Source organism: Poecile atricapillus, chromosome 2 (genome assembly GCF_030490865.1).
Source record: "Poecile atricapillus isolate bPoeAtr1 chromosome 2, bPoeAtr1.hap1, whole genome shotgun sequence".
Classification (NCBI taxonomy): Eukaryota; Metazoa; Chordata; class Aves; order Passeriformes; family Paridae; genus Poecile; species Poecile atricapillus.
Window position 1 is genome coordinate 154,338,351 of NC_081250.1, and position 12,996 is coordinate 154,351,346.

Genomic DNA, 12,996 nt, shown 5'->3' on the forward strand with positions numbered 1-12,996 from the left:
CTGGCACAGGGGGCCCAGAGAAGCTGTGGCTGCCCCATCCCTGGCAGTGTTCCAGGCCACATTGGATGGGGCTTGGAGCAACCTGGGATGGGGGAAGGTGTCCCTGGATGGGATTTAAGGTCCCTCCCACACAAAACATTCCGTGATTCCAGCTGCAGAGCCTGGGGAGGGAGGCAGGGACTCCCAGCCCCTCCCTGGAGCAGGGGCTGCAGGACCCACACACCCCCTGTGCCTCTGCCCCAGATCTGATGCCAGAGAACGTGGTGGAGGAGAAGATCAAGGAGCTGGACCTGAACATGGTGATGGCCGAGATCCGCAGGGAGGGCCGGCCCGGGGCGCAGTGGAGGTGAGGAGGGGGAGATTCCACAGGATCCAGCCTGGAGATCCCAGTGCTGTGGGAAGGAGCCCTTCACTCCCTGAACCCTCCTGCCCTGTTCCCTGCCCAGGTACTCGGAGGTTTCCTTCCTTGAGCTCGACAAGTTCCTGGAGGATGTGAGGTGTGTTGGAGCTCCCAGCTCTGCCTGGGCTCCCCGGGAGTGTCGGTGCTGTCCCCAGCTGTGCTCAGTGCTGTCCCCAGCTGTGCTCGGAGCTGTCCCCAGCTGTCCCCAGCTGTGCTCAGAGCTGTCCCCAGCTGTGCTCAGAGCTGTCCCCAGCTGTGCTCGGTGTTGTCCCCAGCTGTCCCCAGCTGTGCTCGGTGCTGTCCCCAGCTGTCCCCAGCTGTCCCCAGCTGTGCTCAGAGCTGTCCCCAGCTGTGCTCGGAGCTGTCCCCAGCTGTCCCCAGCTGTCCCCAGCTGTGCTCAGAGCTGTCCCCAGCTGTGCTCGGTGCTGTCCCCAGCTGTGCTCAGAGCTGTCCCCAGCTGTGCTCAGTGCTGTCCCCAGCTGTCCCCAGCTGTCCCCAGCTGTGCTCAGAGCTGTCCCCAGCTGTCCCCAGCTGTGCTCAGAGCTGTCCCCAGCTGTCCCCAGCTGTGCTCAGAGCTGTCCCCAGCTGTGCTCGGTGCTGTCCCCAGCTGTGCTCAGAGCTGTCCCCAGCTGTGCTCGGTGCTGTCCCCAGCTGTCCCCAGCTGTGCTCAGAGCTGTCCCCAGCTGTGCTCAGAGCTGTCCCCAGCTGTCCCCAGCTGTGCTCGGTGCTGTCCCCAGCTGTGCTCAGAGCTGTCCCCAGCTGTCCCCAGCTGTGCTCAGAGCTGTCCCCAGCTGTGCTCAGAGCTGTCCCCAGCTGTCCCCAGCTGTCCCCAGCTGTGCTCAGAGCTGTCCCCAGCTGTGCTCGGTGCTGTCCCCAGCTGTCCCCAGCTGTCCCCAGCTGTGCTCGGTGCTGTCCCCAGCTGTGCTCAGAGCTGTCCCCAGCTGTGCTCAGAGCTGTCCCCAGCTGTCCCTAGCTGTGCTCAGAGCTGTCCCCAGCTGTCCCCAGCTGTGCTCAGAGCTGTCCCCAGCTGTGTTCAGAGCTGTCCCCAGCTGTGCTTGGTGCTGTCCCCAGCTGTCCCCAGCTGTCCCCAGGTGTCCCCAGCTGTCCCCAGCTGTCCCCAGCTGTGCTTGGAGCCCATCCCTGCTCCTGCTGGCTCTGCCTGGCCCAGGGGCTGGACTCAGCTCTTTGTCCTCGCTCCGTGTCTGTGCCAGGAATGGGATTTACCCCCTGATGAACTTCGCTGTCTCCAGACCCCACGCTCTCCCCCGCGCCCTCTCCCAGCCCCAGGAGGATCCTCAGAAAGCCAAGACCCCCACGCCAGAGCCCTTTGATGTGGAGACCAGGAAGGTAAGGCCAGCTCCAGGTGGGGACAGCTCCTGCAGTCTCATCCCTGCTGCAGGGACACCTCTCCTGCTGGCCCAGGTGAGAGCTGGGAGAGGAATCACGGAATTCAGGAGGAATTCCAGAGCCCCAGGGCCGGAGGGGCCGTGTCCAGGCTGATCCTGAGTTGGGCTTTTCCAGGTGGTGCAGATGCAGTGCAACATGGAGCTGAACGAGGACAAGAGCCAGTGGCACGTGAGTACCTGGATCCTGAGCTGCTCCCTGCACACCCACTGGGAAATGGGATTAGGAAATGGGATTGGGAAATCACAGCAGGAAATCTGACAGGAAAATGGCCAAGGGAAATCTGCCTGGGGTATCAGAACAGGAAATGGTACCGGGAAGTCAGACTGGGAAAGGCCTCAGCCAGTTTCCATGGTACCCAAAGAACTCACTCCTGTCCTGTACAGTGAGAGAATTCCCAAAAAGTCACAAATTCCCCTGGCCTGTGGGACACACACCTGGAGTGATGTCCCTGGTGTTTCCAGACACTTCTGGACTCCTGTTTTTTCTGGCCCAGAACTTACAGGGACCTGGAATTGCTCCAGGGAACCAGCAGAGCCCCAGAGCTCCCCTATCCCAGCAGTGCCCCAGAGCTCCCCTATCCCATCCCTGCCCCAGAGCTCCCCTATCCCTGCCCCAGAGCTCCCCCATTCCTGCCCCAGAGCTCCCCCATCCCTGCCCCAGAGCTCCCCCATTCCTGCCCCAGAGCTCCCCTATCCCAGCAGAGCCCCAGAGCTCCCCCATTCGTGCCCCAGAGCTCCCCCATTCCTGCCCCAGAGCTCCCCCATCCCTGCCCAGCAGTGCCCCAGAGCTCCCCCATCCCTGCCCCAGAGCTCCCCTATCCCAGCAGAGCCCCAGAGCTCCCCTATCCCAGCAGAGCCCCAGAGCTCCTCTATCCCAGCAGAGCCCCAGAGCTCCCCCATTCGTGCCCCAGAGCTCCCCCATTCCTGCCCCAGAGCTCCCCCATCCCATCCCTGCCCCAGAGCTCCCCTATCCCTGCCCCAGAGCTCCCCTATCCCATCCCTGCCCCAGAGCTCCCCCATCCCTGCCCCAGAGCTCCCCTATCCCAGCAGAGCCCCAGAGCTCCCCTATCCCTGCCCCAGAGCTCCCCCATCCCTGCCCAGCAGTTCCCCAGAGCTCCCCTATCCCAGCAGTTCCCCAGAGCTCCCCCATTCCTGCCCCAGAGCTCCCCCATTCCTGCCCCAGAGCTCCTCTATCCCAGCACTGCCCCAGAGCTCCCCTATCCCATTCCTGCCCCAGAGCTCCTCTATCCCAGCACTGCCCCAGAGCTCCCCCATTCCTGCAGAGCCCCAGACCTGCCCCATCCCTGCCCATCCCTGCCCCAGAGCTCCCCCATTCCTGCCCCAGAGCTCCCCCATCCCATCCCTGCCCCAGAGTTCCCCCATCCCTGCCCAGCAGTTCCCCAGAGCTCCCCCATCCCTGCCCAGCAGTTCCCCAGCACCTTTGGAGGGGTTGGGATGAGCAGACTCTCTCCTGTCTCCACAGCTCACGCTCCTGCTCATCCTGGAGGACAAACTGCACCGCCAGCTCAGCTATGACCTGCTGCCCAGTACGTTCCCACAGGGAATGCTGGGTGGGGATGCTGGGGAATCCCGTGGCCCTGTCGGGATGAGGCTCTGTTGGACACAGAATGTGCCAGCTTCCCAGCCAGCTCCCCTACCTTTCCCTTTCCCTTTCCTTCTTTTCCTCTCCTCTTTTTTCCTTTTTCCATTCCTTTCCTCCTCCTTTCCTTTCCTTTCCTTTCCTTTCCTTTCCTTTCCTTTCCTTTCCTTTCCTTTCCTTTCCTTTCCTTTCCTTTCCTTTCCTTTCCTTTCCTTTCCTTTCCTTTCCTTTCCTTTCCTTTCCTTTCCTTTCCTTTCCTTTCCTTTCCTTTCCTTTCCTTTCCTTTCCTTTCCTTTCCTTTCCTTTCCTTTCCTTTCCTTTCCTTTCCTTTCCTTTCCTTTCCTTTCCTTTCCTTCCCGCACCTTCCCGCACCTTCCCTTCCCGCACCTTCCCTTCCCGCACCTTCCCGCACCTTCCCTTCCCGCACCTTCCCTCTTCCCTTCCCTTTTCCCTTTTCCTATTCTTCTTCCTTTTTCCTTTTCCCATTCTTTTCCCTTTTTTCTTTTTCCATTTTCCTTTTCCCATTCTTTTCCCTTTTCCCATTCTTTCTCCTTTTCCCTTTTCCCATTCTTTCTCCTTTCTCCTTTTCCCATTCTTTCTCCTTTTCCCATTCTTTTTCCTTTTCCCTTTTCCCATTTTTTTTCCTTTTCCCTTTTCCCATTCTTTCTCCTTTTCCCTGTTTGTCCCAGCCCTTGCCCAGCTGGTCCCTGTGCTGGTTTCCCCCACGCTGCCCATAAGGTGCAGTTGGGATCCAGCAGTGACCCAGCAGGGATCCCGCAGTGATCCCGCAGTGATCCAGCAGTGATCCAGCAGTGACCCAGCAGGGATCCAGCAGGGATCCAGCAGGGATCCCGCAGTGATCCCGCAGTGATCCAGCAGTGACCCAGCAGGGATCCAGCAGTGATCCAGCAGTGATCCAGCAGGGATCCAGCAGTGACCCAGCAGGGATCAGCAGGGATCCAGCAGTGACCCAGCAGGGATCCAGCAGTGACCCAGCAGGGATCCAGCAGTGACCCAGCAGGGATCCAGCAGGGATCCAGCAGTGACCCAGCAGGGATCCAGCAGGGATCCAGCAGTGAGTGATCCAGCAGGGATCCAGCAGGGATCCAGCAGGGATCCAGCAGTGATCCAGCAGGGATCCAGCAGGGATCCAGCAGTGATCCAGCAGGGATCCAGCAGTGAGTGATCCAGCAGGGATCCAGCAGGGACCCAGCAGTGAGGGATCCAGCAGGGATCCAGCAGTGACCCAGCAGTGACCCAGCAGTGACCCAGCAGGGATCCAGCAGTGACCCAGCAGTGATCCAGCAGTGACCCAGCAGGGATCCAGCAGTGAGTGATCCAGCAGGGATCCAGCAGGGATCCAGCAGTGAGTGATCCATCAGGGATCCAGCAGGGATCCAGCAGGGATCCAGCAGGGATCCAGCAGTGATCCAGCAGTGACCCAGCAGTGATCCAGCAGGGATCCAGCAGGGATCCAGCAGTGACCCAGCAGTGATCCAGCAGGGATCCAGCAGGGATCCAGCAGTGATCCAGCAGGGATCCAGCAGGGATCCAGCAGTGATCCAGCAGGGATCCAGCAGTGAGTGATCCATCAGGGATCCATCAGGGATCCATCAGGGATCCAGCAGTGATCAGCAGTGATCCAGCAGTGATCCAGCAGGGATCCAGCAGGATCCAGCAGTGACCCAGCAGGGATCCAGCAGTGATCCAGCAGTGATCCAGCAGGGATCCAGCAGGGATCCAGCAGGGATCCAGCAGTGACCCAGCAGTGATCCAGCAGTGATCCAGCAGTGATCCATCAGCAGTGATCCAGCAGTGACCCAGCAGTGATCCAGCAGGGATCCAGCAGTGATCCAGCAGTGATCCAGCAGGATCCAGCAGTGAGTGATCCAGCAGGGATCCAGCAGGGATCCAGCAGTGACCCAGCAGGGATCCAGCAGTGACCCAGCAGTGACCCAGCAGTGACCCAGCAGTGATCCAGCAGTGGATCCAGCAGTGACCCAGCAGTGACCCAGCAGTGATCCAGCAGTGACCCAGCAGTGATCCAGCAGTGATCGAGCAGTGATCCAGCAGGGAGTGATCAGCAGGGATCCAGCAGTGACCCAGCAGGGATCCAGCAGTGATCCAGCAGGGATCCAGCAGGGAGTGATCCAGCAGGGATCCAGCAGTGATCCAGCAGTGACCCAGCAGTGACCCAGCAGTGACCCAGCAGGATCCAGCAGTGACCCAGCAGGGATCCAGCAGGGATCCAGCAGTGATCCAGGAGGGATCCAGCAGTGATCCAGCAGTGATCCAGCAGGGATCCAGCAGTGACCCAGCAGGGATCCAGCAGTGACCCAGCAGGGACATCCAGCAGTGACCCAGCAGGGATCCAGCAGGGATCCAGCAGGGATCCAGCAGTGATCCAGCAGGGATGCAGCAGTGACCCAGCAGTGATCCATCCAGCAGGGATCCAGCAGGGATCCAGCAGTGATCCGCAGTGACCCAGCAGTGACCCAGCAGTGATCCAGCAGGGATCCAGCAGGGATCCAGCAGTGACCCAGCAGTGACCCAGCAGGGATCCAGCAGTGACCCAGCAGTGATCCAGCAGTGACCCAGCAGTGACCCAGCAGGGATCCAGCAGGGATCCAGCAGGGATCCAGCAGTGACCCAGCAGTGATCCAGCAGTGATCCATCCAGCAGTGATCCAGCAGTGACCAGCAGTGATCCAGCAGGGATCCAGCAGTGATCCAGCAGTGATCCAGCAGGGATCCAGCAGTGAGTGATCCAGCAGGGATCCAGCAGGGATCCAGCAGTGAGTGATCCAGCAGTGACCCAGCAGGGATCCAGCAGGGATCCAGCAGGGATCCAGCAGGGATCCAAGCAGTGACCCAGCAGGGATCCAGCAGTGACCCAGCAGTGACCCAGCAGTGACCCAGCAGTGATCCAGCAGTGATCCAGCAGTGACCCAGCAGTGACCAGCAGTGATCCAGCAGTGACCCAGCAGTGATCCAGCAGTGATCGAGCAGTGATCCAGCAGGGAGGGATCCAGCAGGGATCCAGCAGTGATCCAGCAGGGATCCAGCAGGGATCCAGCAGTGACCCAGCAGTGATCCAGCAGTGATCCAGCAGGGATCCAGCAGGGATCCAGCAGGGATCCAGCAGTGAGTGATCCAGCAGGGATCCAGCAGTGATCCAGCAGGGACCCAGCAGGGATCCAGCAGGGATCCAGCAGGGAGTGATCCAGCAGGATCAGCAGTGATCCAGCAGTGACCAGCAGTGACCCAGCAGTGACCCAGCAGGGGATCCAGCAGTGACCCAGCAGGGATCCAGCAGGGATCCATCAGGGATCCATCAGGGATCCAGCAGGGATCCAGCAGTGACCCAGCAGGGATCCAGCAGGGATCCAGCAGGGATCCAGCAGTGATCCAGCAGGGATGCAGCAGTGACCCAGCAGTGATCCATCCAGCAGGGATCCAGCAGGGATCCAGCAGTGATCCCGCAGTGACCCAGCAGTGACCCAGCAGTGATCCAGCAGGGATCCAGCAGGGATCCAGCAGGGATCCAGCAGTGACCCAGCAGGGATCCAGCAGTGAGTGACCCAGCAGGGATCCAGCAGTGATCCAGCAGGGATCCAGCAGGGATCCAGCAGGGATCCAGCAGTGATCCAGCAGGGATCCAGCAGTGACCCAGCAGGGATCCAGCAGGGATCCAGCAGTGATCCAGCAGGGATCCAGCAGGGATCCAGCAGTGACCCAGCAGTGATCCAGCAGTGAGTGATCCAGCAGTGATCCAGCAGGGATCCAGCAGGGATCCAGCAGGGATCCAGCAGTGATCCAGCAGGGATCCAGCAGTGACCCAGCAGGGATCCAGCAGGGATCCAGCAGGGATCCAGCAGGGATCCAGCAGTGATCCAGCAGGGATCCAGCAGTGATCCAGCAGGGATCCAGCAGTGACCCAGCAGGGATCCAGCAGTGACCCAGCAGTGATCCAGCAGGGATCCAGCAGTGATCCAGCAGTGATCCAGCAGGGATCCAGCAGGGATCCAGCAGGGATCCAGCAGTGAGTGATCCAGCAGGGATCCAGCAGTGATCCAGCAGTGACCCAGCAGTGACCCAGCAGTGACCCAGCAGGGATCCAGCAGTGACCCAGCAGGGATCCAGCAGGGATCCAGCAGTGATCCAGGAGGGATCCAGCAGTGATCCAGCAGTGATCCAGCAGGGATCCAGCAGTGACCCAGCAGGGATCCAGCAGGGATCCAGCAGTGACCCAGCAGTGACCCAGCAGGGATCCAGCAGTGATCCAGGAGGGATCCAGCAGTGATCCAGCAGGGATCCAGCAGGGATCCAGCAGGGATCCAGCAGGGATCCAGCAGTGACCCAGCAGTGATCCAGCAGGGATCCACCCGTGATCCAGCAGTGATCCAGTGCTCATTCCAGAGCTGCATTCCCAGCAGGACCCACACTGGGCACTCCCTGTGGTCCCAGTGGAGCTCCAGCCTCATTCCCAGCACTTTTCCAGAGGATCCTCTGGGTGGATCCTCCTCGGAGGGGCCTGGGAAAGGTGCAGCTCCAGCTCCTTCCCAGACTATCAGGAGCCCCTGGAGGCCACACAGGCAGAGCCCCTGGAGGCCACACAGGCAGAGCCCCAGGGCTCTCTCACAGCCAAGATTCCCTCAGAAAGCTGGGAATGGTTCCTGGGAGCTGCTCCTTCCCCAGCCCCTCGTGGGCTCTGCCTCAGGCACTGTCCTGGGGCGTTCCCTGCTGAGCCAAGCTGCTGTTATTACTTTGTCCCCTGCCCCTGTTACCCCCCAGCAGCCAGGGAGGCTGGGGAGGTGGAAGAGCTTCCAAAGGAGACCCTAAAAACGAGGCTCTTCCCCTTTGCTGAGATGGCAGTGACAGTTTTATTTCTTGGAATGCTTTGGGGTGAAGTTGCAGGAGGGAAAGAGGAGGAGGTATTGATGAGCACCCCTTTTTCAGGACAGGGGAAAGGGGTGGAGGAATTTACACAACCAATAAGGGGAACTGGGAGAAGAAGAAAAGGGAAGAAATTACAATTCTACATTTTTGGGGGTACATTCTTTGGCTCACACCATTTTTCCTAACTGCATTACAACACCAAACAAAGCCTTTCCAAGTGACACAGTGTCCAGAGCTGTGTTCTGGGAGCTTTGGGAACCTTGTTCCACCTCCCTGCCCCGTTTTCCCCACTCTCCCAGGTACAGGAGCTCCCTGAGCTGTGTCCATGTTCATGTTCTCCTGCTCCTTGTCTCTGCAGCTGATAACTCCAAGGATTTGGCCACGGAGCTGGTGCATTATGGATTCATCCACGAGGTGAGTCCCTGCTGTGGCTGAATCTGGAGCCCCTGGAGCTCCTCACGGGCAGGGCGTGGATCTCTGATCCCTCTGGACTCTGCTGCAGGAGCTGTTCCGAGGGGAGCTGCCCCTCGTGGCACACGTTAATTAACTGCACCTTAAATAATTCTGAGTGGGAGAACCAGGGGAGCAGCCAGGGAAGGAGGCTGGTTCCTTACTTAAGGAATCACAGAATAATTAATTTGGGAAAAGACCTTATTGAGCCCAGCCTGTGACCAAACGTGGGAGGTCACCCTGTGACATCCCCAGGTGCCACATCCACATGTTTATTGAGCTCTTCCAGGGATGAGGACTCCACCACTGCCAGGGCAGCTGGGCCAGGGCTGGGCAGCCCTTTCCAGGAGGAATTTTCCAAATCTCCCTCCTAAACCTGCCCTGGCCCAGCCTGAGGCCGTTCCCTCTCCTCCTGTCCCTGTTCCTGGGAGCAGAGCCCGAACCCCCCGGCTGTCCCCTCCTGCCAGGGACTTGTGCAGAGCCAGAAATTCCCCCTGAGCCTCCTTTGCTCCAGCCTGAGCCCCTTCCCAGCTCCCTCAGGAATTCTCCAGCCCCTTCCCAGCTCCCTCAGGAATTCTCCAGCCCCTTCCCAGCTCCCTCAGGAATTCTCCAGCCCCTTCCCAGCTCCCTCAGGAATTCTCCAGCCCCTTCCCAGCTCCCTCAGGAATTCTCCAGCCCCTTCCCAGCTCCCTCAGGAATTCTCCAGCCCCTTCCCAGCTCCCTCAGCAATTCTCCAGACCCTTCCCAGCTCCCTCAGCAATTCTCCAGCCCCTTCCCAGCTCCCTCAGGAATTCTCCAGCCCCTTCCCAGCTCCCTCAGGAATTCTCCAGCCCCTTCCCAGCTCCCTCAGGAATTCTCCAGCCCCTTCCCCAGCTCCCTCAGCAATTCTCCAGCCCCTTCCCAGCTCCCTCAGGAATTCTCCAGTCCCTTCCCAGCTCCCTCAGGAATTCTCCAGCCCCTTCCCAGCTCCCTCAGCCTCTCCTGGGGCTCCAGTCCCTTCCCCAGCTCCATTCCCTGCCCTGGACACGCTCCAGCCCCTCCAAGTCCTGCAGCAGGACTGGGGCAGGCCAGCACAGGAAGGGCTCAGGATTGGGACTGAGGGAGGCTGGAGGTGCCTGGGACAGCTGTCAAAGGGAGCTGTGGGCATGTCTGGATTTCAGGATGACTGTGAAAAGCTGGCCACGTTCCTGGAGAGCGCCTTCCACAAGCACCGCTCCCAAGCCCTGTGAGCCAGGACCCAGCGCAGCCCCCGTTCCCAGGGGATCGAGGTGCCGGACTGGAGGATCCCAAAGGGCTCCTGAGCCACCAAACTGCAGCAGGACTCACCTGGCCGGGCCTTGGGCCCACGGGGATTTGCCCAATCCGTGCTCTGGGAAGGCAACAGCTGATGGAGGACTCTGCAAACACCAGGAATTGCATCCCGGGACCTTGGGACTCGGGTTCTGGTCCCTGCTGCCAGTGGGAGGTGTGGGGGAGTGGGCAGCAACCCCCAGCAGCCCCTTCCCCGTGGGGTTTGTGGAGCTGCTGCAGGAACCCCAACAGGATCCCTTTCCCTCTGGGAACAATCGGCTTTTCTCGCTGCGGGTCCCAAAGCTCTTTTTTCCTCTTTGCCATCTGGAATGGTCCTTGCTGAGGGGAGGGGAGGGGAGGAGCAGGCTTGGAGAGCCCCGGTGTAGCTTCCCATCTGCCACATTCCACTCTCCATCCTGAATTTCTCCAGGTTTAAGGTCTCCACTGTGCTGCCTGTGCTCAAAATCCTCACGATGAGCCGGGACTGTGTGAGCTGGACATGATATGTCTTGAGAAGAAATCCCAGAAATCATGACCCACCACCTGGATCCACACATGGATCAGCAGGAATCTCATTGATGCTCCACAGAATCCTTCTCATTTCCCAGTTCCTCCTACAGCCTTCCAAAATCTCTCAGCATCTTCAAGAGAAAGCCCTGGTGCCTCTTCCTCCCATTCCTCCTGCGCTGACTGGAATCAGTCCCCAGCCTGGAGATGGGAGAATTGCCACCAGCACCAGCCCAGTGCTGCCCTTTGCCAGGGACACTTCGTTGAGGTGGAGAAAAGTGCAAACAGGAATTGTCTCTGTCCAAGAGCCGTGCGGGGCTGCTCTCACTGTGCCAGGGGAAACTGGCTCTGATATCCTGCTCTGTGCTGTGCCAGGGAAAACTGGCTCTGACATCCTGCTGTGTGCTGTGCCAGTGCTGCTCCTGCTGCTCCACTGTGCCAGGGAAAACTGGCTCTGGCATCCTGCTCTGTGCTGCTCTCACTGTGCCAGGGAAAACTGGCTCTGACATCCTGCTCTGTGCTGCTCTCACTGTGCCAGGGAAAACTGGCTCTGACATCCTGCTCTGTGCTGTGCCAGGGAAAACTGGCTCTGACATCCTGCTCTGTGCTGTGCCAGGGAAAACTGGCTCTGACATCCTGCTCTGTGCTGTGCCAGGGAAAACTGGCTCTGACATCCTGCTCTGTGCTGTGCCAGGGAAAACTGGCTCTGATATCCTGCTCTGTGCTGTGCTGGTGCTGCTCTCACTGTGCCAGGGAAAACTGGCTCTGATATCCTGCTCTGTGCTGTGCCAGGGAAAACTGGCTCTGACATCCTGCTCTGTGCTGTGCTGGTGCTGCTCCACTGTGCCAGGGAAAACTGCCTTTGGCATCCTGCTGTGTGCTGTGCCAGGGGAAACTGGCTCTGACATCCTGCTCTGTGCTGTGCCAGTGCTGCTCCTGCTGCTCCACTGTGCTAGGGAAAACTGGCTCTGACATCCTGCTCTGTGCTGCTCTTGCTGTGCCAGGGAAAACTGCCTTTGGCATCCTGCTCTGTGCTGTGCCAGTGCTGCTCCTGCTGTGCTGGGGGAATTCAGCTCTGGCTCTGTGCTGGTGATCTGCACCACGCCGGTGTTCCGTGCCTGTTCTCTGTGCTGGTGCTGCTCCTACTGTGCCAGGGAAAACCCCTCTGGCATCCTGCTCTGTGCTGTGCCAGGGAAAACCCCTCTGGCATCCTGCTCTGTGCTGTGCCAGGGAAAACCCCTCTGGCATCCTGCTCTGTGCTGTGCCAGGGAAAACCCCTCTGGCATCCTGCTCTGTGCTGTGCCAGGGAAAACCCCTCTGGCATCCTGCTCTGTGCTGTGCCAGCGCTCTGTGCTGTGCCAGTGCTCTGTGCTGTGCTGCTCCTGCTGTGCCAGGGAAAACCCCTCTGGCATCCTGCTCTGTGCTGGTGCTGCTCCTGCTGTGCTGGTGCTGTTCCTGCCGTGCTGGTGCTGCTCCTGCTGTGCTGGTGCTGCTCCTGCTGTGCTGGTGCTGTTCCTGCTGTGCTGGTGCTGCTGCTGCTGTGCTGGTGCTGCTGCTGCTGTGCTGGTGCTGCTCCTGCTGTGCTGGTGCTGCTCCTGCTGTGCTGGTGCTGCTCCTCCTGCTCAGACTCTGCTGGGGGAATCCGGTTCTGGTGCTGTCCTGGTGATCTGCACCATTGCTGCTGTTCCATGCCACTGCTCCGAGCCAGTGCTGCTCCTGCTGGGCCAGGGAAATCTGCCTCTGGCATCCTGCTGGTGTTCTGTGCTGCTGCTGCTGCTGGGCTGGCAGATCTGCCTCTGGCATCCTGCTGGTGTTCTGTGCTGGTGCTGCTCCTGCTGGGCCAGGGAAATCTGCCTCTGGCATCCTGCTGGTGTTCTGTGCTGCTGCTGCTCCTGCTGCTTCTGGTGTGCCAGGGAAAACTGGCTCTGTCATCCTGCTCTGTGCTGGTGCTGCTCCTGCTGGGCTGGCAGATCTGCCTCTGGCATCCTGCTCTGTGCTGCTCAGTGCTGGTGTTCTGTGCTGCTGCTGCTGCTGCTGTGCTGTGGGAATGCAGCTCTGGCATCCTGCTCTGTGCTGCTGCTGCTGCTGCTGCTGCTGCTGCTCAGGCTGCACTGGGGAGATCCAGCTCTGTGCTGTCCTGGTGATCTGCACCACGCTGCTGTGCTGCTGCTGCTGCTGCTGCTGCTGCTGCTGTGCTGTGGGAAGAAGCTGCCTCTGGCCTCCTGCTTCGTGCTGATGTTCCAGTCCCTGCTGGAGCTCTGTGTGTCACCACCTGCCCTGCCCTGCCCTGCTCGTGCCTCGTGGCATCGCTCCCTCTGCATCCCAGCGGGATTTTATCCACATCAGCCAGCTGGGGCTGCATTCCTGGCCCAGGCTGCATTCCTGGCTCAGGCTGCATCCCCAGCAGTGCTGCATCCCCAGCCTGTGCAGCATCCCCAGCAGTGC

General features: G+C 60.0%; 2 protein-coding genes across 7 annotated transcripts in view; one reads left to right on the forward strand and one right to left on the reverse strand.

Annotated features, from left to right (window-relative positions):
- NRBP2 (nuclear receptor binding protein 2) overlaps positions 1 to 10,054 on the forward strand; it is a 34,336-nt gene extending 24,282 nt beyond the window's left edge. Inside the window, exons 12-18 of one of the 4 annotated variants that reach the window (XM_058832347.1) lie at positions 244 to 346; positions 447 to 497; positions 1,612 to 1,747; positions 1,922 to 1,975; positions 3,290 to 3,353; positions 8,663 to 8,718; positions 9,915 to 10,054. In XM_058832347.1, the coding sequence (XP_058688330.1) occupies positions 244 to 346; positions 447 to 497; positions 1,612 to 1,747; positions 1,922 to 1,975; positions 3,290 to 3,353; positions 8,663 to 8,718; positions 9,915 to 9,983 (533 nt within the window). In that variant the 3' untranslated portion in view covers positions 9,984 to 10,054. Of the gene's footprint in view, positions 1 to 243; positions 347 to 446; positions 498 to 1,611; positions 1,748 to 1,921; positions 1,976 to 3,289; positions 3,354 to 4,634; positions 4,725 to 8,603; positions 8,719 to 9,914 lie in introns of those variants that run through there. The other 3 variants (XM_058832348.1, XM_058832350.1, XM_058832349.1) reach the window with 3 other exon arrangements.
- Positions 10,055 to 10,658: 604 nt separating this feature from the next.
- LOC131576055 (submandibular gland secretory Glx-rich protein CB-like) lies at positions 10,659 to 12,613 on the reverse strand. Of its 3 annotated transcripts, none has more exons than XM_058832352.1 (4): positions 12,325 to 12,613; positions 11,897 to 12,267; positions 11,458 to 11,480; positions 10,659 to 11,028 (listed from the first exon to the last, which is right to left on the reverse strand). In XM_058832352.1, exons 1-4 carry the CDS (start codon positions 12,611 to 12,613, stop codon positions 10,659 to 10,661), a joined length of 1,053 nt encoding a protein of 350 aa, XP_058688335.1. The 3 variants fall into 3 exon arrangements, with proteins under 3 accessions (XP_058688335.1, XP_058688336.1, XP_058688334.1); XM_058832353.1 differs by having other exon boundaries at positions 11,897 to 12,289; positions 12,346 to 12,483; XM_058832351.1 differs by having other exon boundaries at positions 11,897 to 12,613.
- Positions 12,614 to 12,996: the final 383 nt, after the last annotated feature.